Source organism: Saccoglossus kowalevskii, chromosome 1, assembly GCF_978046115.1.
Source record: "Saccoglossus kowalevskii chromosome 1, keSacKowa6.1, whole genome shotgun sequence".
In the NCBI taxonomy this organism is placed as follows: domain Eukaryota; kingdom Metazoa; phylum Hemichordata; class Enteropneusta; family Harrimaniidae; genus Saccoglossus; species Saccoglossus kowalevskii.
This window is the reverse complement of record NC_140641.1, coordinates 28,978,441-29,005,111: the sequence shown is the minus strand read 5'-3', so window position 1 is coordinate 29,005,111 and position 26,671 is coordinate 28,978,441. Positions and strand designations below refer to the sequence as shown.

At 31.5% G+C, this 26,671-nt stretch overlaps 1 protein-coding gene across 3 annotated transcripts; it reads left to right on the top strand.

The window, feature by feature from the left end:
• Positions 1-960: 960 nt before the first annotated feature.
• Positions 961-25,091, top strand: LOC102806686 (uncharacterized). 3 transcript variants are annotated; one of them, XM_085500495.1, is made up of 10 exons: positions 970-1,058; positions 1,771-1,836; positions 3,918-4,128; positions 6,607-6,810; positions 9,589-9,681; positions 10,268-10,522; positions 18,090-18,274; positions 19,359-19,512; positions 22,698-22,787; positions 23,800-25,091. In XM_085500495.1, exons 3-10 carry the CDS (start codon positions 3,924-3,926, stop codon positions 24,312-24,314), a joined length of 1,701 nt encoding a protein of 566 aa, XP_085356621.1. In that variant the 5' UTR covers positions 970-1,058; positions 1,771-1,836; positions 3,918-3,923; the 3' UTR covers positions 24,315-25,091. The 3 variants fall into 3 exon arrangements, with proteins under 3 accessions (XP_085356618.1, XP_085356621.1, XP_085356630.1); XM_085500492.1 differs by lacking the exon at positions 1,771-1,836 and having other exon boundaries at positions 961-1,058; XM_085500504.1 differs by lacking the exons at positions 970-1,058; positions 1,771-1,836 and having other exon boundaries at positions 3,038-4,128.
• Positions 25,092-26,671: the final 1,580 nt, after the last annotated feature.

Here is a 26,671-nt window from a genome sequence, read left to right as displayed (position 1 = left end):
AATTTACATTTTTTTTTATTTATTTAAATTACATTAATACAAAAATAAAAAAACAATTGTTTACAGTTCACGAACATATCCCTTGCCGACCTTCCTTACTGTGTTTGCAAGATATTGATGATTTTTTAGTTCAGCACAAAGAGCATATCGCGATATAAGCTTTTCAATGTTTTTCATCTAGATCTGGATAACTGACATGTGATCCCGTTGGTGCACTTTGCTACGTCATGGTTCAACCATGGAGGAAAGATTCTTTTTTATTTCCATGGTTCGACCACGGCCGGGTTCAACCACTATTCACTGATTTGAAAATGTAAGTTTCAGTTCATTTGCTGGACAAGCATCGGACCTTCCAGGTTTTTAATGCGCGATATTCACCGAATGAGCTTCACTTTCACCGTCTCGTCATGATGGCTATATATTTTTTCTCTATTTGATGTTATAATATATACATTATTTCGTTTAATGTTTGTATTCACTATTTATATACTGCCAGTCGGTGTTAGATCCCGATGGCTGACCACGACCATAGAAATGCTTTAGCAAATAAAAAAAGTACAAAATAACAAAGTATAAAAAGATAAGGAAATTGTTTTCCAGTATTCACTCGATCAACAGAATTAACAATATATATAACAAAATTACTCATACATGACGCGAGCATGCACGCAACTTTCCTCGCCAGTGCCCAGGCAGGCATTTATTTTGACGGAACTATTACAATGTGGGTGGGCGGACTGTGTTATACTGTGATTTGTTACGCTTAAAACAAATTTCGTGATACTATCTACAATACGCGTAATTTTTGACTTCTTTATTAATCACAACTTATGCTAAAATGTGATTTTTATTTTTATCTGACAGCGCTCCGGGCATTTTCGTTCAACGTAAATTTACCCGTGCAAAGAATAGTTGTGTCTATTTGTTGACAAACGCGACCCTGGTGGCGTGGTCGATTTTGCATTCAATGGAACTTAGTGGGTGATGTGTGGACCCGTAACAGTTTTGGTAAATACTTTTCATAAGATCAACGTCTAAACACTGCGACTGTCTTGTTTGTAAGTACTGTGTTTGTTACATTACGTTGCCAAATAACTCTACCCTAAATTGAGCCGTGAATGAAGCCACGATGTTTCACCGTAAACAAGTCACGGGCGGAAATCTTAGCAGACCGTAGACAGCGATCTACTGCCTCGCCTTCGAACCGTAAAACTATTTGCATAACAATAATCACCATTGACCAGTAAACAAAAACAAGTGAAAGCGTACCATATTTGAGACACGACTATGGTGATAGACGAAAGCATAAAATGCAAGTCTTTTGGACGACTGGTCGAGTATGACGTTTACAAGGGGCAGATTATCCCGCTTCGTTTGAGGGAGCACTGTCTACGTTCCCAGCGGCACTTCACTAGGGCAGTACACTCAAAAACTTCAGTTGATATGCTCCTGAAATCATAAATAAAACACTATTTGAATGCAATTATTCTTTGATACACTGCGACTAAGGATATCTTCTTCATGGTCTATAGTTTAGATTATGTTGTTACACACTACGTGTTGCACTAATTACAGTGAAAACATTGAAAACAAAATGTAAATGATATTTAAATTCTATTGAGTAGTGCGCCCTCTATTACTATATACGTTTGTTGTGTGTATACATGTATACTGCTGAACTGGCTTTAAAGGGCGGTGGTCATCACGCCACGCATGCACGAGATATATGGGTCTCATATAAACAAAGATGATACTTTGACTGTTCCGCAGATCAACGAATACAAACTGAGATGTTACCAAGGTGATTGGGAGGTATCGAAGGAGTCGGTAATTAGTGTAAGTCGTGCCCATGCCCCTTACCAAAATTCATTAAACAAAATGTATACTTTTTGTGTGCAAAAAGTATACAAATTCTGAATAAATTTGTACATTTTATGTATGATTTTTGTATACAAGAAGTACCCTATATTTGGAACAGATTTGTATACAAAAAGTATGCAAATAGTGTACAAAAAATGTACTTTTGTATACAAGAAGTATCCCATATTTGGAACACTTTTGTATACAAAAATTGTACAAAGCTCAATTCATATAAAGGGCATTTATTTATTTTATTTATTTAACAAAATGAAATTCAACTTCATTGTGCATTTCTTTTGCCCAAGTGTATTGTCTTATTACACAAGAGCATGTATTTGTATTTACCCATAGTTACATTTAGAATTCAATTTATCAATTGTTTATGCGTACCTGACTGACTATATAGTACATTCATTTACAACCTATGTTGGATCTGTTTGACATATATGTGAGCCAAGGATGTACAACAAACTGATTGTGGTGAGAATAATACTGATTTATTTCATTGTATTTTCCTCAACTGAAAATGCCAAAACTAGATATATAATGGAAAATTAAATTTTAATTTAGTTAAATTGATCAAAAAAAAGTTCATAAAAATTGGCAATAAGTCGTGTTAGGATCCAAAACAGGATAATTTTTAATATATGCAAATTAGGCAAACAACTTTCGTGGGAAATGTGTTATGCACACTTCTTATAATGACTTAATTCTTTCAGTAAACTGTAGTAAAAATATAATTTTACTGATATCCAAAAATATAGTTCAGTATTCCTGTAATTAATCTATTAAAAATGTTTTTATACTCTTTTATGAATTTAATTGAATATTAAATTTCATATTTTTGTACAGTTTATGTATACATATATTGTATTATTGGGCATAGTTAAGTTTATTCAGATTCTAAGTCCAATTTTTGTACATTCTATGTATACATAAATAATACTAATATTTGTCAAGATGCCAAGTCAATAATTTGTACAATTAATGTATACATAAATTATACTTCATTCTGACATGATTCTAACATAAATTTTTTTGGTTACTCTTTATTTCTTAGTCATGATATTGTACATTTTTTGTATATGTAAATTATACAATATTTAGGCATTGAATCCTATGCAAAACATCTGTACATTTTTAGTATACAACAAATATACATTAATGAATTTGTATAAAGTGTGTATACAAATAATGTACTGCTGTTTTCTTGTATGTATGAATTTTGTATACAAATAATGTACACAATTTCAAAAAAGTATACTTTTTGTACAGAATATGTATACAATTATTATATACTATTGGGGCGGACAATTTGGTAAGGGGCAGGTCAAACCTCATACTTGTGATTTCATTTAGAAGAGCGCATTGGATTGTTGGAAAATCAATGTTTATCAACACAATTGTAGCAGATGCGCGGCATGACGACTAGTATCACCCCTTAATTTAACAACAAGAGACAAATTTTTATAAATTTTACAGTCAGTCAGTGAACAATTTGCTGTGAAATGTTAAAGAATGTTAATGTTATAATGAATGTTCCAACAAAGTGTTATCAGTTCGGCATACAACATTCCTCTATCTCCAAGTGCACCATGGTCTGATGATAGTTATATATGTATGCAAAATTTTCTTGCAAAAAACTTGTAATTAATGATTTGTTTAGGATAGGAAACAAAACAAAACTTAATACTTTTCAGGCTTCACTTTTTGCCGTGAAAATAACAAAATATTGTTGGGATAAATGTGGCTTAATAAATATGATGGTGGCTTATATGTATAGCTCAATCAAAATTCATTTTCATGCAAATGCTGCTTGTTTAGTCATCTCACTGTCATGATGATTTTTAATTTTTTTTGTGTGTCCTGTACAAATTTTGCACTTAGGCAAGCCCCCAAAATATATTGCTTCTCAGAGTTCTTGTCCCAAAAAAAAGGTGATCACTGGCAGTCCCTTTTTTTATGTTTAAAATGTTCCACCTCTTTACGTGTTACCGAATATGTAATTTTTCAAATAGTGAATACAAATTCTTCTCTGAAACTTTTGTTTATTACAGATAAAAATGACTCCAACTTCAGAACCATTGAAGAAGCCAGTGTGGTATGAAAGTAGAATAGGTTTATTTCTCATCAGTGTTTTATTGGTACTGCTGTTGATTCTTATCAGTCTCTATATTTTCTTTTCATCAAATCTATTTCGAGTGATGCTGGAACTGAAATATGGCACTATAGAAGGAATTCGGGAAGATGATGGATATGTATTCAAAGGTGAGTGCATTACAGCGGGCGCTAATGATATTTGTACGGGGAACTTTCCACTTCCTTTGTACCGATATAGTCACAATAATATTACAATATCCCTGATAAAACAAACTGATCGACGCCTGTATTTGGTACGACCTATTTCATTGCACCAGGGGAAGTAAAATTGTTACAAAATGTACAAACTTGTTTTTATAACTTTAAATCATTTGGTAGCACCAATAGGAAAGTCCTTTGCTATATTGCAATGTTCATAGTGATTGATCTGAATTATTTGTTTTCTAGCTGTCAGATAGAGTTTGGTGTTTGATGAGCATTATATATATACTTTTTATTTGGGAACTTGTATACAGCTCATGTTATTTCCTATAAGACACAGTTTATATTTATTTTTATTATACATCACCGTAACGCCATAAGTTACAGCGTGCCATAATTTTGAAATGTTCTACCTCTTCATTCTTGTCTAGTTACCTAACCAGCATAGCTGTCATATATTAGGCATGGCTTGAACTTCAAATTTGAGAGGACACCTCTTTTCATGGCAAAAACTGATAGAGATAGTATGAAGGGATATCTGTGAAGTTCAAGCCATATCTAATTAGGTCACAAAATTAGTCTCCCCATTATTGTTATTTTAACAAAGTCATAATATATATTATTATACATCTGTCACCGTAACGCCATAAGTTACAGCATGGCGTATTTTGGTATTCCAAATATGAAATGATTACGCGCGTAAACGTCCTCTAATATTAAAAACAAACATGGCTGCCACCAGAGTTTGACTGGCCTCCAAACAAAAAAGTTTGCTGATTCTGTTCTAAACATTTTGGATTTTGGCATTCCAATGATATATCCTTGGAAGGAAAAGATGTATAATAACCTCAAAGTATGCTGCGCGTCGGTCAATACTCTAGCTGTACTGTCTGAGTGCATACTTTGAGGTATTCTCGTAATAACCTCATATTATTATTCATTCTTTATGTATGTGTGCTGCACTACTGTAAAATCATTTATTTTCACTGACATTTAATTTCACTATTTTGATGTTTTGAGGATATTCACTGTGTTTTACTTTTATGGATGAGTTTTATTGTTATTTTACATGTTCACGTAGGTTAAATTTAGCGGATTTTACTTATCAGCGAAAATAGTGAAATTAAAACCCAGTGAATAATTAATGCATTTACAGTATGTATTGTTCGTGTGTAGAATTTGTCTGCTTGTATTTTGGCTAATACCGGTATTGTATCATGGTTTTATCATGTTTTTTTTTTTGCTTCCATTATCCCATTTCTATAAACTACCATGCCCTCAGTCTAGTGTCATCTACAATCCTAATCTTTATTGAATGAACGTCTTCAGATCAAAACAATATTATAGTGTGTTGAAAGGCCTTTACGCCACCCATTCATGCATAGAAACAATTTATAGAAATTGATTCTATTATGAAGCTTTTCATTTTTGATTCTATTATTCTGTAAACTCTGTATACTGCAAGACGTTATTTATTTTCACTCCCAGCAATGTTCTTGCTTTGAAGATTCTAGGACATTTGAATAGAATTATGCGAAAGTCCATGTTATAGGACCACAGGGAAATTTTAATGATAACAAATTTCATGATTTTCACTGATTTGCACATTTTAGTGAAAATGGATGACACACTGGGTTAATAAACTGTGCCCTGTAGTATGAACAAGCACCACATTATGCAATCGCCACTATCCAATAATCATTATATGGACAAAAAGACCAAATTAACAAAATTCTCTATGGTACTTCCAAAGACGGCATTGCAAATGAAAAGATCACAGCCAGATTAGGAGATATTGAAATAGGAAGAACAGCAACAAAAATGAAAAGAAAGTTCAACTGCATGAGGATTTTAAAGCAATAGTTGACATCATGGTTATCAAAAGATAAAATATCTTTCAATTTTTCTCTCCAGATCCTCAAAACTAGTTGAAATACAAAGAACAGCAGAACATTTATTATTAGGTTTTTAAAAATTTATGGATATACCATATGATTTAATCTATATTGATTTAAATCAGATGTATCTATGAATTAAAACAAGACAATTTGAGACACCATCCAATGATGCTTAAACCATGTATTCATCAAGATTTGCTACATATAAGTACTGAAAAACACCAAATAAAAAAATAATAAAAATAAAAAAAGAGTTCTGAATACAAATATGTAATATTTGTAAATATGTATTCCAAAGAAAAAAAAAATGGTGCTTTAGGCCAATCTGAAAAATGATGTTTCATTTTTTGACCGTGTGCAAGATAACCAAAGTTTAATCACGATTATTAAACAAACAAAATATTTGAGCAGACCTTATAGGCATACACTGTACTGTGACCAATACTTATATCATGTTATTCATTGTAGACTTGAAATGCAATTAATGGCTATATAGCTCTCCTATATATCAGAGTATCATCAAATTAATTCAATTGTACATTATCAGGTATTCCATATGCAAAGCCACCTATAGGTAATTTAAGGTGGAAGCCGACAAGCAGCTTGACTGAAGACGACTATTGGACTGACTACCGAAAAACTGATCAGTTTGGTTCCATGTGCATGCAGAGAAACATGCTGACTTATGAGGCTGAAGGGAGTGAAGACTGCTTATACATTAATGTCTGGACCCCAACTGTTAACAACAGAAGTAGGTTTAATAGATAACAAACAAATATTGTGATCACCCGTTTGACTGATAATTTTAACGATTAATTTTTTTTCTATAATGATAAATACAACATCACCTTTATTGTGTTTAAACTTGAGGAAAACTATTGCTCTTTACCTTGCCCGTACCATCAAAGATGGAAGGGAAAGGTATATTAAGGGGAAAATTTTGTCCGGCGTTGTCATTGTTGTCGTCGTCATCGTCAATAATTGTTATTGTGTGCATAATAACTTTACTAATTCTATTCCAAACTTCACCAAACGTGGTCACCTTATTCATCAGTATAAAGTCTTCCCTGAGTTTGAACAACAGATATCCTGTATGAAAATATCATGCAAAAATTGTTTCTACTTGACTGATCACTGGTGATACACATCAAAGGTCACTGATTTCAGTGGAAATATGCATTGTTGTATGTGTTCAATGAAGCAAATGATTTATCTTGTAATAATATCCTTGGTAATGTATCTCAGAATCCCATACTGGGTTTCAAAACCAACTCATGGAGAGAATGCACAGTCTGATACACATTTGCAAACCTACCAATAAAATCTTTACAGAAAACAAGATGTCAGAAAATCAATATAAGCACTCCTATGAACTGGGTGCCAAACTTTGATCAAGATTGAAGCTAATAGAAAATCTGTTTAGTTCAAAGTTACCAAATCAAAAACAATACATAAAAAATACATAAAAAGCAAAACATTTCATCCACATTTTAAAAAGAAAATTGTTCTAAAATATATGTATTGTGTATTTGACAAACAGTTCATTCGATAAATGAAAACTCACAGGAATATGTTTCAGCTATTAGAACAGAATGATAGAGTTTTTATAATACTGGTTTAAAAACGCACTTCAAAGATTGCAGTGTTTGAAGATGTAGTTTCTCAGGAGGCAACAGTACTGTTGACTTCTCCCTTCATTGGACACCAACTAACTATTTAAGTTGATTTGCATACAAAGCAGAGCTTGCAACATGATAGCTATTCATAAAGGGTGTTTTTTTTTACTTTTCATATAATACAGTAGTCACACAATGAGGCAGTTCATATTTGTCTCAGTGAATCATTAATTTTTTACAGACACCTGTACAAAATACTTGGACAAAAGCCAGCTAAGATTTTCTGTTATCTTGCATGTTTTATGAATCTATTCACGTCTAAATGCAGCACTTTTTTTTTGTGATGAGGCATTTGTTTTTATACTAAAATATCTGAATTACTTTGAATAAAGCTGGAAATTATGTCCCTTAAAATAATTAAACAAATAAGGCACCAATGTTTTTGTAAGATATTTACATCTTTAAAGGACATTCGGTAGACTGATTCCCCACTGTTGGTTCAACCCCAAAACTTGTTCAAAATTAATTATGACAATGCATATTTATATTGAAACAAACTATGATAAAGGGAATTATATTATATAACAAAGGGCAAGGTTACCAGAGTTCAACTATGTTTTAATGATGTCACACATACATGTATGTGTCACATCTCATGATTAATTTCATTTATTAAGTCATTAAAGCGGGGGAGTCGTCACCTGTGCATGCGTCAGATGGCCTAGTGTATCATTGTTTACAAACAAATGTCTACCCATGAGCCATTTTTAGCATGTGTCATTATTGACACTTGGGACTTAATTCCCGTGCATGCGCAGGTGACGACACTCTCGCTTTAAATTTGAGCAAATAAAATAAAAAGTGGTAAAGTGTTTAAGTCTGATATTGAAATATTTGTTTGCTAAAACTGTGGATTCATGTGATACACTTTCTGCTCAAAGTTAGGCATGAACAGTTGGGCTTAAAAGCGAAAAAAAAGCAATATTCACAATTTTATGCCAAAATATCCCATTAAGATAGGTTTTTGATAATTAACCTAATAAACAAGGGCTAAAAATTTATTATAATTTCTTGTTTTAAAATTTATTTACGAGTTACATAAAATATCTAGTGCATGATCAAAGTTATCTGACACTAACTCATTCACAAACCATTCAGCCAGCACCACCCAGCATTCTGATTGGTTTGTCCTGTCAGATGAAATCACGCAATTTCAGGTAAACTCATGCATGAAACAAAATTATTTTACGTCCAAAAACATTTGCTTATCATGAAATCAAGTTAAATTTTACTTGAATTGTATAACAAACCGGCAAACTATTATTATCACAACTGAGTAATAATCATTGTTTATACAACTGGAAAACAAGTATTCACCTGACTAGTTTACACTACTGTTATAGTTTGCTACTAAACCAATTATAATTTTTTTATATGGAAGTAGTTCTATACTTACATTTTCCAAGCAAATTAAAACCAGTGCATAATATTACATTAAAATCACTGAGTATGTTTTGTTTGAATTGGAATACTGACGGAAAGATTCTTGATAACTTGTCTTGGACAAATATATAGACTATAATGGATTGAAATAGCAATAACAAAATTCGCCAAAAGATTGACATGTGTAAACTAAAAAAAATATTGGAGATTTTTGCCATAAAAACCAATAATATATGACACAAACATCACCATGGATATTTGACATATGATTTTTTTTTGTGACATTTTTTTTATCTGGGTTTTGTGAACAGCACCATAAATTTAAACAAAAACAAGGAAATTTGATCATATGTTTTAATGGTAGCCAACTACCTTTCATAGCATTCACACAGTCTTACCATGCAGCCCCCCCCCAAATATGATGATGGAAAATATATCACTATACAATGTATTTTATTTGATGGTTTCAGGTAATCTACCAGTGATGGTATACATACATGGTGGTGATTTAGTTGCATTGAGTGGTAATGTACCAGGATATTCACCCACTACAAAACTAGCAGGTTAGTACTGGTTAACAGTGTTTGGTAATGTACCAGGATATTCACCCACTACAAAACTAGCAGGTTAGTACTGGTTAACAGTGTTTGGTAATGTACCAGGATATTCACCCACTACAAAACTAGCAGGTTAGTACTGGTTAACAGTGTTTGGTAATGTACCAGGATATTCACCCACTACAAAACTAGCAGGTTAGTACTGGTTAACAGTGTTTGGTAATTGTGCTGGATATTCACCAGACGGAAAACTAGCAGGTTATAAATACCAGTTAACAGTCCTTGGTAATTGTTGAGGTTAATTCCCCAGACGCCTGAATTAGCAGGTTTGAAATACCATTAAACAGTGTTTGACAATTGTGCAGGATATTCACCAGACACTAAACTAACAAGTACCAGGAAACATGTCTGGTAATTGTCCAGGTTAATATTCCATTATATTTGTTGCATTCCAGCAGAAAATGCATTTCATCCTCAATTAGACCTTTGTTACACATGTCACAAACCCTGTTATTTAATGGGAATTTTTTAAATAATAATATTTAATTAACTATTCTGTTATCTTCTCAATCATGTCATTTTATTTTTTCAGTTGAAACCAATATGGTACATGTATCTTTCAATTATCGATTGAATGCATTTGGATACTTAGCACTGGAATCATTTTCCAGACAATCTGAGAGTGGTAAGTCCGGAAACTATGGACTGTGGGATCAGCTTGAAGCTTTGAGATGGATTCAGCAAAATATACAGCAGTTTGGTGGCAATCCAGGTCATGTGACTGTTTACGGCCATAGTTCTGGTGCTACTAGTGTATTTGCTTTATTAGGTACCTCATTGTCTAATGGTGAGTATATCCATTGCAAATTAGTACACAAGTCTTTGACAACCACAATTTATAAGTTATATGGCTATTATTATTTATAACGAAGCTTAATTGTGCCATTAATATTACAAAATTTAACACCAGTAGTTGGTTAAAGTAGTTGGTTACCATTGAATTGGATCATTAGATTTTCTTGAAATCTGGTTTTTCACATTTTTTATGAGATGGGTAATATTTATCATAATTTGGTTCAGTTGGGAATGATACTGTTACTTGAAAGCAAACGCAAATAAAATCCCATAGAATTTAAGTTCTATCCTCGTTGTATATTATTACATGGATAGTATATTATTACATAGATAGTATATTATTGCATGGATAGTATATTATTACATGGATAGTATATTATTACATGGATAGTATATTATTACATAGATAGTATATTATTACATGGATAGTATATTATTGCATGGATAGTATATTATTACATAGATAGTATATTATTACATGGATAGTATATTATTACATAGATAGTATATTATTACATGGATAGTATATTATTACATGGATAGTATATTATTACATGGATAGTATATTATTACATGGATAGTATATTATTACATGGATAGTATATTATTACATGGAAAGTATATTATTACATGGATAGTATATTATTACATGGATAGTATATTATTACATAGATAGTATATTATTACATGGATAGTATATTATTGCATGGATAGTATATTATTACATAGATAGTATATTATTGCATGGATAGTATATTATTACATGGATAGTATATTATTACATGGATAGTATATTATTACATGGATAGTATATTATTGCATGGAAATTATATTATTACATGGATAGTATATTATTGCATGGAAAGTATATTATTACATGGATAGTATATTATTGCATGGAAAGTATATAATTACATGGATAGTATATTATTACATGGATAGTATATTATTACATGGATAGTATATTATTGCATGGATAGTATATTATTACATGGATAGTATATTATTACATGGATAGTATATTATTACATAGATAGTATATTATTGCATGGATAGTATATTATTACATGGATAATATATTATTACATGGATAGTATATTATTAGATGGATAGTATATTATTGCATGGAAAGTATATTATTACATGGATAATATATTATTGCATGGAAATTATATTATTACATGGATAGTATATTATTGCATGGAAAGTATATTATTACATGGATAGTATATTATTGCATGGAAAGTATATAATTACATGGATAGTATATTATTACATAGATAGTATATTATTACATGGAAAGTATATTATTACATGGATAGTATATTATTACATGGATAGTATATTATTGCATGGATAGTATATTATTACATGGATAGTATATTATTACATGGATAGTATATTATTACATGGATAGTATATTATTGCATGGAAAGTATATTATTACATGGATAGTATATTATTACATGGATAGTATATTATTACATGGATAGTATATTATTACATGGATAGTATATTATTACATGGATAGTATATTATTACATGGATAGTATATTATTGCATGGATAGTATATTATTGCATGGAAAGTATATTATTACATGGATAGTATATTATTACATGGATAGTATATTATTACATGGAAAGTATATTATTACATGGATAGTATATTATTACATAGATAGTATATTATTGCATGGATAGTATATTATTACATGGATAGTATATTATTACATGGATAGTATATTATTACATGGATAGTATATTATTACATGGATAGTATATTATTACATAGATAGTATATTATTACATGGATAGTATATTATTACATGGATAGTATATTATTACATGGATAGTATATTATTGCATGGATAGTATATTATTACATGGATAGTATATTATTACATGGATAGTATATTATTACATGGATAGTATATTATTACATGGATAGTATATTATTACATAGATAGTATATTATTACATGGATAGTATATTATTACATGGATAGTATATTATTGCATGGATAGTATATTATTACATGGATAGTAAATTATTACATGGATAGTATATTATTACATGGATAGTATATTATTACATGGATAGTATATTATTACATGGATAGTATATTATTACATAGATAGTATATTATTACATGGATAGTATATTATTACATGGATAGTATATTATTACATGGATAGTATATTATTACATGGATAGTATATTATTACATGGATAGTATATTATTACATGGAAAGTATATTATTACATGGATAGTATATTATTACATGGATAGTATATTATTACATAGATAGTATATTATTACATGGATAGTATATTATTGCATGGATAGTATATTATTACATAGATAGTATATTATTGCATGGATAGTATATTATTACATGGATAGTATATTATTACATGGATAGTATATTATTACATGGATAGTATATTATTACATGGAAATTATATTATTACATGGATAGTATATTATTGCATGGAAAGTATATTATTACATGGATAGTATATTATTGCATGGAAAGTATATAATTACATGGATAGTATATTATTACATGGATAGTATATTATTACATGGATAGTATATTATTGCATGGATAGTATATTATTACATGGATAGTATATTATTACATAGATAGTATATTATTACATAGATAGTATATTATTGCATGGATAGTATATTATTACATGGATAATATATTATTACATGGATAGTATATTATTAGATGGATAGTATATTATTGCATGGAAAGTATATTATTACATGGATAATATATTATTGCATGGAAATTATATTATTACATGGATAGTATATTATTGCATGGAAAGTATATTATTACATGGATAGTATATTATTGCATGGAAAGTATATAATTACATGGATAGTATATTATTACATGGATAGTATATTATTACATGGATAATATATTATTACATGGATAATATATTATTACATGGATAGTATATTATTCCATGGATAGTATATTATTACATGGATAGTATATTATTACATGGATAGTATATTATTACATGGATAGTATATTATTACATGGATAGTATATATTACATGGATAGTATATTATTAGATGGATAGTATATTATTACATGGATAGTATATTATTACATGGATAGTATATTATTCCATGGATAGTATATTATTACATGGATAGTATATTATTCCATGGATAGTATATTATTACATGGATAGTATATTATTACATGGATAGTATATTATTACATGGATAATATATTATTACATGGATAGTATATTATTACATGGATAGTATATTATTACATGGATAGTATATTATTGCATGGATAGTATATTATTACATGGATAGTATATTATTACATGGATAGTATATTATTACATGGATAGTATATTATTACATGGAAAGTATATTATTACATGGATAGTATATTATTGCATGGATAGTATATTATTGCATGGATAGTATATTATTACATGGATAGTATATTATTACATGGATAGTATATTATTACATGGATAGTATATTATTACATGGAAAGTATATTATTACATGGATAGTATATTATTACATGGATAGTATATTATTACATAGATAGTATATTATTACATGGATAGTATATTATTGCATGGATAGTATATTATTACATAGATAGTATATTATTGCATGGATAGTATATTATTACATGGATAGTATATTATTACATGGATAGTATATTATTACATGGATAGTATATTATTGCATGGAAATTATATTATTACATGGATAGTATATTATTGCATGGAAAGTATATTATTACATGGATAGTATATTATTGCATGGAAAGTATATAATTACATGGATAGTATATTATTACATGGATAGTATATTATTACATGGATAGTATATTATTGCATGGATAGTATATTATTACATGGATAGTATATTATTACATAGATAGTATATTATTACATAGATAGTATATTATTGCATGGATAGTATATTATTACATGGATAATATATTATTACATGGATAGTATATTATTAGATGGATAGTATATTATTGCATGGAAAGTATATTATTACATGGATAATATATTATTGCATGGAAATTATATTATTACATGGATAGTATATTATTGCATGGAAAGTATATTATTACATGGATAGTATATTATTACATGGATAGTATATTATTACATGGATAGTATATTATTACATGGATAATATATTATTACATGGATAATATATTATTACATGGATAGTATATTATTGCATGGAAAGTATATTATTCCATGGATAGTATATTATTACATGGATAGTATATTATTACATGGATAGTATATATTACATGGATAGTATATTATTACATGGATAGTATATTATTACATGGATAGTATATTATTGCATGGAAAGTATATTATTGCATGGATAGTATATTATTACACGAATAGTATATTATTACATGGATAGTATATTATTACATGGAAAGTATATTATTGCATGGATAGTATATTATTACATGGATAGTATATTATTGCATGGAAAGTATATTATTACATGAATAGTATATTATTGCATGGAAAGTATATTATTACATGGATAGTATATTATTACACGGATAGTATATTATTACACGGATAGTATATTATTACAAGGAAAGTATATTATTACATGGATAGTATATTATTACATGGATAGTATATTATTACATGGATCGTATATTATTACATGGATAGTATATTATTACATGGATAGTATATTATTGCATGGAAAGTATATTATTGCATGGATAGTATATTATTACATGGATAGTATATTATTACATGGATAGTATATTATTGCATGGAAAGTATATTATTAGATAGATAGTATATTATTACATGGATAGTATATTATTACATGAATAGTATATTATTAGATGGATAGTATATTATTGCATGGATAGTATATTATTAGATGGATAGTATATTATTGCATGGATAGTATATTATTACATGGATAGTATATTATTACATGGATAGTATATTATTGCATGGAAAGTATATTATTAGATAGATAGTATATTATTACATGGATAGTATATTATTACATGAATAGTATATTATTAGATGGATAGTGTATTATTGCATGGAAAGTATATTATTGCATGGATAGTATATTATTACATGGATAGTATATTATTACATGGATAGTATATTATTGCATGGAAAGTATATTATTCGATGAACAGTATATTACTACATGGATAGTATATTGTTACATGGATAGTATATTATTACATGGATAGTATATTATTACATGGATAGTATATTATTGCATGGATAGTATATTATTACATGGATAGTATATTATTACATGGATAGTATATTATTACATGGATAGTATATTATTACATGGAAAGTATATTATTACATGGATAGTATATTATTGCATGGATAGTATATTATTGCATGGATAGTATATTATTACATGGATAGTATATTATTACATGGATAGTATATTATTACATGGATAGTATATTATTACATGGATAGTATATTATTACATGGATAGTATATTATTGCATGGAAAGTATATTATTACATGGATAGTATATTATTGCATGGAAAGTATATTATTACATGGATAGTATATTATTGCATGGAAAGTATATTATTACATGGAAAGTATATTATTGCATGGATAGTATATTATTACATGGATAATATATTATTACATGGATAGTATATTATTACATGGATAGTATATTATTACATGGATAGTATATTATTGCATGGATAGTATATTATTACATGGATAGTATATTATTACATGGATAGTATATTATTACATGGATAGTATATTATTACATGGATAATATATTATTACATGGATAGTATATTATTACATGGATAGTATATTATTACATGGATAATATATTATTACATGGATAGTATATTATTACATGGATAATATATTATTACATGGATAGTATATTATTACATGGATAGTATATTATTACATGGATATTATATTATTACATGGATAGTATATTATTACATGGATAGTATATTATTACATGGATAGTATATTATTACATGGATAGTATATTATTGCATGGATAGTATATTATTACATGGATAGTATATTATTACATGGATAGTATATTATTGCATGGATAGTATATTATTACATGGATAGTATATTATTACATGGATAGTATATTATTGCATGGATAGTATATTATTACATGGATAGTATATTATTACATGGATAGTATATTATTACATGGATAGTATATTATTACATGGAAAGTATATTATTACATGGATAGTATATTATTGCATGGATAGTATATTATTGCATGGATAGTATATTATTACATGGATAGTATATTATTACATGGATAGTATATTATTACATGGATAGTATATTATTGCATGGAAAGTATATTATTACATGGATAGTATATTATTGCATGGAAAGTATATTATTACATGGATAGTATATTATTGCATGGAAAGTATATTATTACATGGAAAGTATATTATTGCATGGAAAGTATATTATTACATGGATAGTATATTATTGCATGGAAAGTATATTATTACATGGATAGTATATTATTACATGGATAGTATATTATTGCATGGATAGTATATTATTGCATGGATAGTATATTATTACATGGATAGTATATTATTACATGGATAGTATATTATTACATGGATAGTATATTATTACATGGATAGTATATTATTACATGGATAGTATATTATTGCATGGATAGTATATTATTACATGGATAGTATATTATTACATGGATAGTATATTATTGCATGGATAGTATATTATTGCATGGAAAGTATATTATTACATGGATAGTATATTATTACATGGATAGTATATTATTACATGGATAGTATATTATTGCATGGATAGTATATTATTACATGGATAGTATATTATTACATGGATAGTATATTATTGCATGGATAGTATATTATTGCATGGATAGTATATTATTGCATGGAAAGTATATTATTACATGGATAGTATATTATTACATGGATAGTATATTATTACATGGATAGTATATTATTGCATGGATAGTATATTATTACATGGATAGTATATTATTACATGGATAGTATATTATTGCATGGATAGTATATTATTACATGGATAGTATATTATTACATGGATAGTATATTATTACATGGATAGTATATTATTACATGGATAGTATATAATTACATGGATAGTATATTATTACATGGATAGTATATTATTACATGGATAGTATATTATTACATGGAAAGTATATTATTGCATGGATAGTATATTATTACATGGATAGTATATTATTACATGGATAGTATATTATTACATGGATAGTATATTATTGCATGGATAGTATATTATTACATGGATAATATATTATTACATGGATCATCTCAAATGTTACCTTTGTATTGAATCTGTACACCGTCTTTCCTGATATGTGTTCAAATTATACAGTTAATGTTTTAATTAATATTGTTTTTGGTATCCAGTAATATATATATGCTGATTTATTCTCATTTATTCAACAGGACTGTTTCATCGTGCCATTATGATGGGTGGTTCACCTATTCTTAATAGATCCTTAGCTGATGCTTCAAAAGACAATTTAAAACTTGTTAAAAATGCCAATTGTCCACTTTCTGATCTGGATCAACAGTTTCAATGTTTAATGAACATGTCTCCAGAGGAAGTTCTAAATGCTATTCCATGGGACGTAAGTCATATTAGATCTGTATAACCATTTTTTTCATAGTTCTTAACAATTATAATTTATTCTTCAGATGATGAATGATCATTCAGATCTTGGATTATCTGCAACTAATAATAGCTTATGTTATGAATTGCTGTCTGGTGAATTGCTCTCTAATTGATTGAAAAAATCTCAGCCCAAATTTTATTTGTGAATGTATTAGTCAATACACCATAATTTAATTTATTGATATAATACCATATCAAAGTTATACAATAACTTTTGTTATGGTCATTAATTACAACTATCAACAACGTTAAATATGGAATATACAGTTTGCAAAATTCATTATAATGTTAGTGTCTGAAGCATTTAATCAGAATATTCTTATTTATCAAACTCTGGAAAAGTAATTTTGTGAAAGAAATGTTATCTATATGTTGAAATGCTAATTTTGAATTTTCACAATAATTCTGCAAATTCAAATAAAAACTTTGCAATCCTGACTTGAGCAGACCTTGAGCTGCTAGGGTTGAATTTTTATAAGGGTAGAATCCTAATAATTAATAAAAAATATGTGTGTGTATTCTACTTGTAAGCCTACCCACCAGTGAGTATAATGTATTTCTTGCTAATGCTACAAACACAGTTGTACATTGTTGAGTGGAAACCCCGGAAAACACTAAACCAGTTGAAAAACACTAAACCTAACCCTAACCCTAACCCTAACCCTAAACCTAACCCTAACCCTAACCCTAAATTTTTTAAAAATTCCTCGGAAAACAGCACATAACTAAATGTATTTAACCCAGATTTAATACACATAATAAACTTAATAGTTTAGATTACATTGAGGGCGCCCTTGTGAAATCAGCTGCCGTCGTGGGTTCTGTTTCATGTTTTCGCTTTCTTTTAATCAAATATTCACTGGACGATTATGGTACACCCATAATACACCCTTTACCTCAGGTTTAGTGTTTTTATTGTCAGGTTTAGTGTTTTTCGACAGGTTTAGTGTTTTTCGACAGGTTTAGTGTTTTCCGGGGTTTCCACTCAACGGTTGTACATGCTTGTATAAATCTGTTCACATAATTTATGTTTTTCCTAGGAATATCCTGCATGGTCTGCAGAAATAATGATGGATCTGCCTGTTAAGGGTATGTTTGTTGGGGCTTTACTCATAGTAGATGGTGATATTTTATCTACAAGTCCAACTAAGTTTTGGGAGAGTGACAATTTTATTGACGTACCACTGATGATTGGTGAGTAAATGCATACGCTGTAAACCCCTAAATTATCCCTCAATTATGACTAAAGCATTTCCAGTGCCTTGTGACTTTGGATTGAATTACCATATATTATTTTATCCACATCACTCTTTCCCTATAAAAAAATGCAACCATATTTCCTGTGATTTAATGGTATTTACGCTGGACAAATAATTTGTCTCTGAACTCACTTTAACGTGACACATACAGACTTCAATATATATTGAACGGAGTCATTCAATCATGCATTACAAGCAAAAAATGCTGGCTGAATTAATGGCATATAGGGATTGGATACCAGAGCCATACTGTAACTTAACAAGACAATTCTTACCAATTACTTGGTATATTTAGTGCAGCCAAAAAATAAGTATTCAAGCAGAATAGTATGCCACACAATCTTTAGTAATGCATGCAACAAGTCAATTTTATTCTCACTTGTTTGCTTAACCCATGAAGTTTTCCTTTAAACGACTTCTTCTTCAATTACCCACCATAGACTCCGGCCAGTCAAAATGACTATTTTGAACTGTAGGCATTAATCAGCGATTCTGCCGGTGACGGAGAGATAGAATCTAGGTCAGGGTAAGCCCAATGACCCCAAGATTCTCTTCCCTTACGTCACAAACCACGTGACCGAGGCCATATGGCAGCGCCTCGTCGACTTTTTCCTGTCTGGGTTTCTAGCGTGGGTTATTGCTGCAGCCGTGGCATTTGACATTCTAGCTGGTAGGATGGGTATTTCTTGTCTTGTCCGCTAGGCAGAGTCAGCCAGGAGGCAAGCACTTATATCCTTCTGCGGGAGGGAAGAATAGAAGCACACCTCTGGGAAAGAGAGGACCAGGTGGTGGCTCCTCCTCTTCGGGCAGTCGTCAACCCCGGCAGCAGGGGAAGCATGCGACGGCGGGATGGGCCTATGTTCAGCAAGGGGCCAGGTTACAACTTAGTAACTCCAGTGGTCTCCAGGGAAGCTTACCCCATGGGAGAAGAGAAACTTCCTTCTCTTGCAACCACCGAACCCATTGCCACAGATCCCTGTCACACGCAGATTGCACCAGTGTACTCCGGCTTGGAGGCTGCTTGTAACCGATCTCATGACGCTCCAGGTAGTGACACTCGGTTACAGAATACCACTGACATCTTCACCGCCCCTGTCAGTGTCCTCTACATTGGGGGCACTGCCAGGAGATCCTCGCAAGGTGGAAGCAATCAGACAGGAAATAAACAGTTTGCTAAGAAAGGGCGCCATACACAGAATAGTTCAGCCATTGCTGAGTCCGGGCTTCTACTCAAATGTATTCGTAGTACCAAAACCTAAGCAGACTAAATCAGTATGTGCTTCTTTGGGGTCAAGTCTAGCCGATTGTCCCATTATTATTTACTGCTTTCCATAATCAGAGGCCGAGAACCTGTACAAGGGAACCACCCAATTGGGATCTGTCAGTTGTGTTATCAACCCTAAGCAGACCACTTTTCGAGCCCCTCCATTCAGCACCACTCAAGTTGTGCTAAAGACACAAATCAAATTTCTCTCCAAGAACCAAATCCCAGGACACAATCCTCAGCTGATCGTCATCCCCCGGCTGTCAAACATTGTCGGTCTGGAGGATCAGGAAGAATTGCTTCTCTGTCACGTTCGAGCGTTGAGTTGCTACGAGAACCGTACCCAGTTTTCCGGACAGGGAACCAAACACATGTTTTGGTGTTACGGCCCTGGCAAACAGGATAAGCCGGCCTCCATCGCCAAGTGGATTACTGCGACTGTGCTGGAGATATATAATACGTTATCCTCCTCAACACAGACAAGTACGAGCGCATGAGTTCCATGTGATTGCTAACTCACTAGTGCTAACGTCAGGCGCCCCCTCGAACACATTCTGAGGGCAGGCTTCTGGAGAACGCAGAACGTCTTTATCAACTACTACCTAAGAGACACCCAATCTATCGGTGGAAAGAAAGCAGAGTGATTGTCCATACGTAATGGCGCTGCCATATGGCCTCGGTCACGTGGTTCGTGCCATAAGGGAAAAAGAATCTTGGGGTCATGGGGCTTCCCCTGACCTAGATTCTATCTCTCCGTCACCGGCAAAATCGCTGATTAATGCCTACAGTTCAAAATAGTCATTTTGACTGACCGCAGTCTATGGTGGGTATGAACTATGTGAATAGGCGGGTTCGGAGAACCCGCTGCCTAAGTTAAATTCGTCTAAAAATAAGCAAATTTGGATTTTTAGTGAATATTTTTGTAATTTTTGGTAAAAAATGTTATTTTTGACAACTTGTCCGACACCGTAAGTCCAAATGCTTTCATATTTCCAGCAATGATACGTCGGGTGGTCCATTGTCAGATTTGTCAAATACTAGTAAGTGTCAAAATATGCAAATTTGAATTTTAAGTGAATATTTTTGTCATTTTTGGTACCGGTAATTTTTTTTATTTTCGACAACTAGTTGTAAACCGCAAGTTCAATTGCTTTCATATTTGCAGCAAGGATACGTGGGGTGGTACTCTGCCAGATTTGTTAAATTCGTCTCAAAATATGCAAATATGGATTTTCAGTGAATATTTTTGTCATTTTTTGTAAAAAATGTTATTTTCCACAACTAGTCCGAAACCGTAAGTCCAAATGCTTTGATATTTGTAGCAATGGTACTTGGGGTGGTCCTCTGTCAGATTTGTTACGTTTGAGTCAAAATATGCAAATTTGGATTTTTAGTGAATATTTTTGTCATTTTTGGTAAAAAATGTTATTTTTGACAACTAGTACAAAACCAACCACAATACCACTTTACTGATTCAGGCTGATCCGTATGTGTATCAGACATGCATGATAGCCGAACTTTGTGTAGATAACTGACAGTTCCCTTTTTAGCCTTGTTAAATTTTATTATTATGACTGGTATAAAATACCTAATTCAATTCTGCTGTTAATTAATATCAATGGTGCTGCCTGCATCAAGGTTTGTGGCAATCCCTAGTGCCTACAGTTTGACTCGAAATGCAGTTGTAAAAATGCACAAGAATCCAGCAATTGAAATATAAATGTGCATGCGTTTTATTCGAACTTATCTAATGGCATTTATTTTACAGTTTTGTACATTTCTTATTAACTGTTATTAACTGTTAATTGAAAGTCAAAGTTATATTTGAAGCTGACATTATATTTGATACAATGTAGGTTCAATGGCACAGGAAATAGATATCTATCCAACTGTTGGTGATCAAATCAAAGACTGGACTTGGCATGACTATGAAATATACGTGAGAAGTAAGTATACAATTAATTTCTGGTCATTAAAGCTTTACAATTAAAAATGGAGTTTAAAATTGTTCACACTTTTTTAGCTCCGCTGTCAACTTTGCGGAGCTTATCATATGAGTGATTGTCCGTTGGCGTTCATTGTCAATGTTTTACTTTTACTTCTTGAAAACTACAAGCCTGAATGCTTTTATAATTAGTGTATATGTACCTTGGGTTGGCCTCTCTTAGATTTGTTAATTTCATGATGATATCTTCAATTCTCTAATTTTGTTGAATATTTTTGTCATTTTTGGTAAAAAGTGATATTTTCAACTTCTCGATATTACATATATAGGTACTACATGTGGACCTCTCTCAGATTTGTTCGTTTCGTGATGATATCTTTGTATGTCCGACTGCTTTGATACTAACATATTGTTCATTTTCTAATGATATCTTCAGTTCTTTAATTGAAATGTGCATTGCTAACAGTGGAGCTATCTCAGCCGACAGGCTGCTTGTTATTTATTGCATGGTTAGATAATAGTTGAAGCAATTACATTGTGTCATAGTCATGTTTATTCATTTATTCATTATCATATCATATTCATTATCATATCATATTCATTATCCTAAATTGTATTTGTGTGAAAATTGTTGAGATGCTATTATTTAGGCCACTGCATATGAATAGCAAATAGTGACACAAACATGTTTTTGACATTAATATTCCAGAAAAAGTAAAATATGATAGATTAATGTTATATAATGATATTATGAAATTTATTGGCAGTCTATAAACTATAAATTAAAACATTTTTTTCTATGCTATCGATAAAGAGCCATTGCTCGAAATGTCTAGCTTTTTTTAATAGTTATTTAGGGCTACGATTACCAAATATTATTTTCTATATATGTGCTGTGCTGTATTGTTTTGTCATATACAGCATAGAACAACACAACATGTTCTATTGTGTCTTTAACTTTAAATCTTAACTTATGAATAGCTTACAGATATCATGTTATTTACAATTATCAGGTAAATTTGACAGTTTTGATGACACGATGAGTGATCGAATATTAGAACTATATCCACCAAGCCAAAGATATTCAACACCAGAATTATCCTTCACAACTATGGCATCTGATATACGTGTTACATGTGGAAATGATGAAATCACCGATATAGCCAGTAGGAAATTTCAATCACCAGTTTATCGTTTTGTTGGAACAGCACGTCCAAGCAAACCTGTACACTGGTTTGGATTTGGTGCAGAGTATGCATTCCATGGATGGGATATGATGGGCTTCTTTGACTCCATGAATCAGTATATTGCGCCTAATTCTGATGATAGGTTATTTCGTGATCGTATGCAGGTCTACTTAACAAGTTTTGCACAGACTGGCAATCCAGATGATAATTGGTTAAAATGGACAGGGCTAGGGAGTACCGCGTTACTGTCACATGATATCAAATATACACATCGCTTTAATAAAACACGATGCGATTTCATGAAGGATAATGGATTTTTATCTTATTCATGGATCAACTAATGATTACTTGAAGGAAAGGCTGCTAATAAACTCATTAACATATAATCAAGTCCTTTGTATATCTGTATAATAATATTTCAATTTTTTCTCCAAACGCTGACAAAAAACAGCATGTTAATACTATGTACATATTCTGTCTTTTGGATGCAGTACAGACAATATTCTACTTAATAATACATAATTATGTTAATGTATTATCTATTATCTATATAGGATATAACTGACTAACACCAGACAAATTAACAAACCTTGTAAATATTTGTATAGATTCATTTTTTTAATATAGCATTATTATTGCTTGTAATGGAACATGAAAATGTTGAAGATTACCTAAGTATAAATGTGAAAAATACATATAGAACTTAGTAATTTGAATGGATATTTGTCTTATTTTTATTGTTTCTATTATATAAATTATATTATACAAAACTGTAATTATTAAACATTACTGTAATTACTATGAATACTTTGCAAACACTTTACAGGAATTTAAACATTTGCATATATCATCTGTCACTTGTTTATGACAACAAATCAAATTCAAAATTTTATGTAATAGGTAAAATCCAGTAATTTAAAAACTCTGATTCAGTTAGTACATGGTATTATGTATGTGTGGTAGATGAATTTTAGGACTTAATTGTTTATCTGATATCTATCATGAATTACATATGCAGTGTTGACCCGGGGTTAATGATGATAATGATTCTAAAATCATGCTTTGTTTACTACACCACCTACCAGTAAATCCTTGGAAATAATAAATTTCATTTATTACTTGTTAGACTTAATTACTGATTACAGCCCCAAACGTAAACTATTAGAGAACATACCTGGGTTCACAGGAACACCCTCGGGTAACATTTTCAATGAAAAAGGCCTCGCCTAAGGGGTCACCCCCAGAGCACTCATGCACCCCAGGTCTGTATAGTTTCATTCTCTCTTTTCTCCGCTACAGCGTTTACTGGACAAAAGAGGCAGATGTGCTTGACAATCAACTCCAACAATTCCGACATCACAGTAAGGGCTTTCCATTATTAGGGCCCTAGTTTTGCCTGTTTTTGTTTAATCAGTTTGAATTCGCTTTGATTCCTTTTTTGGAGGGTGAATTAATTTTCTTGTTTTTTCACGATCTCATTTCAAGAACAAGCTGACAAAATCGTCAACACATAAGACATGTTCATCTTGCCACTTAGTAATGCAGATTTGGGACCCACATATGTGTTGTCACTCTTGTCTGGGTTGCATGCAGGACTCTGGTTTTTCCCTCAAGTGTATTAGTGACCGAGACGAGGCTTGCCCTCTATCACAGACTGAAGGAGATCGAGAGTTGCCATAGTCTGACTCCTGCTCAATGTAGCAGGATCGACGATCAAAGCAAGACATCACAGCCGTTCATCTCTGAGGTGATGGAGGTGCTACCTTGGACTTTCTCCCAGTGTGGAGTCAGTTTGTCCATGCGATATTAACAGGGCGGGCATGCATCGTCCCATCGCTTTTGCTGGGGGAACAGAGTTGCCAATCTCTGCAGATAGCAACATCGGTATACATTGTATTCCTACTATAGCGCTGACATCGACGCTGAGTAAGGAGATGGGATCAGTACAGTCCTTAGGGGCTGAACCGGTTCAATCCACCGTGACATCATTGTTACTGATGCAGCCTGAGTTGCTTGCTTACCGATGTTAGTCGAGTGAAAGGAGCTCCTCCCTTGGTGATGAGATGGCTTGGAAGGCCTGGATGTTTGATCTGGCCTTCAAGGTGAACTCCCTCCTGCAGTTGCAGGGTACGGCACAGGAGGACATTGGGGGGGGGGGTCCGGTGGAACGGCCCCAGGCTGTAGTGCCTGTCCCCCTCCCCCAGGACTTGGGTCAGTGTGACCCATCCTCCCCTTGGTCTCTTCTTTAGATGATCGGGGACAACTCACATTAGTGGGAAAGGGAGCGTCCACTTCTTCTATGGAGGAGGACCCTTTTTCTGAAAGGTAGTGCCCAAATTACTTATGCGTTTGTTAATGCGGGTTGCGCTGATTGGGAAGGCCATGTTGCGTGGTCATTTGACCGACACCAGATCCTGCAAGTAAATAAGGCTCTACAGGCAGAACTTAAACCAATCAATTTTTTTAGAATGGGTTTCTTTGGCGTTAGAGCGTTACCCTCTTTGCAGGAGCAGTTTCGGTCAAGCGGGAGGCAGTTCTGTGTCAGTCCTACTCTAGTTGGAGATGGGTTTGATCGCCTGCGAAGAAGGCATTGGGGGAATGACCGGCTCTTTAGTGGCAGGTTAACTGATATGGTGAACGGTTTGGCGGTTGCTGAGGATCAACGTATCCATATAAAGCAATCGCCCTTGTTGGCCAA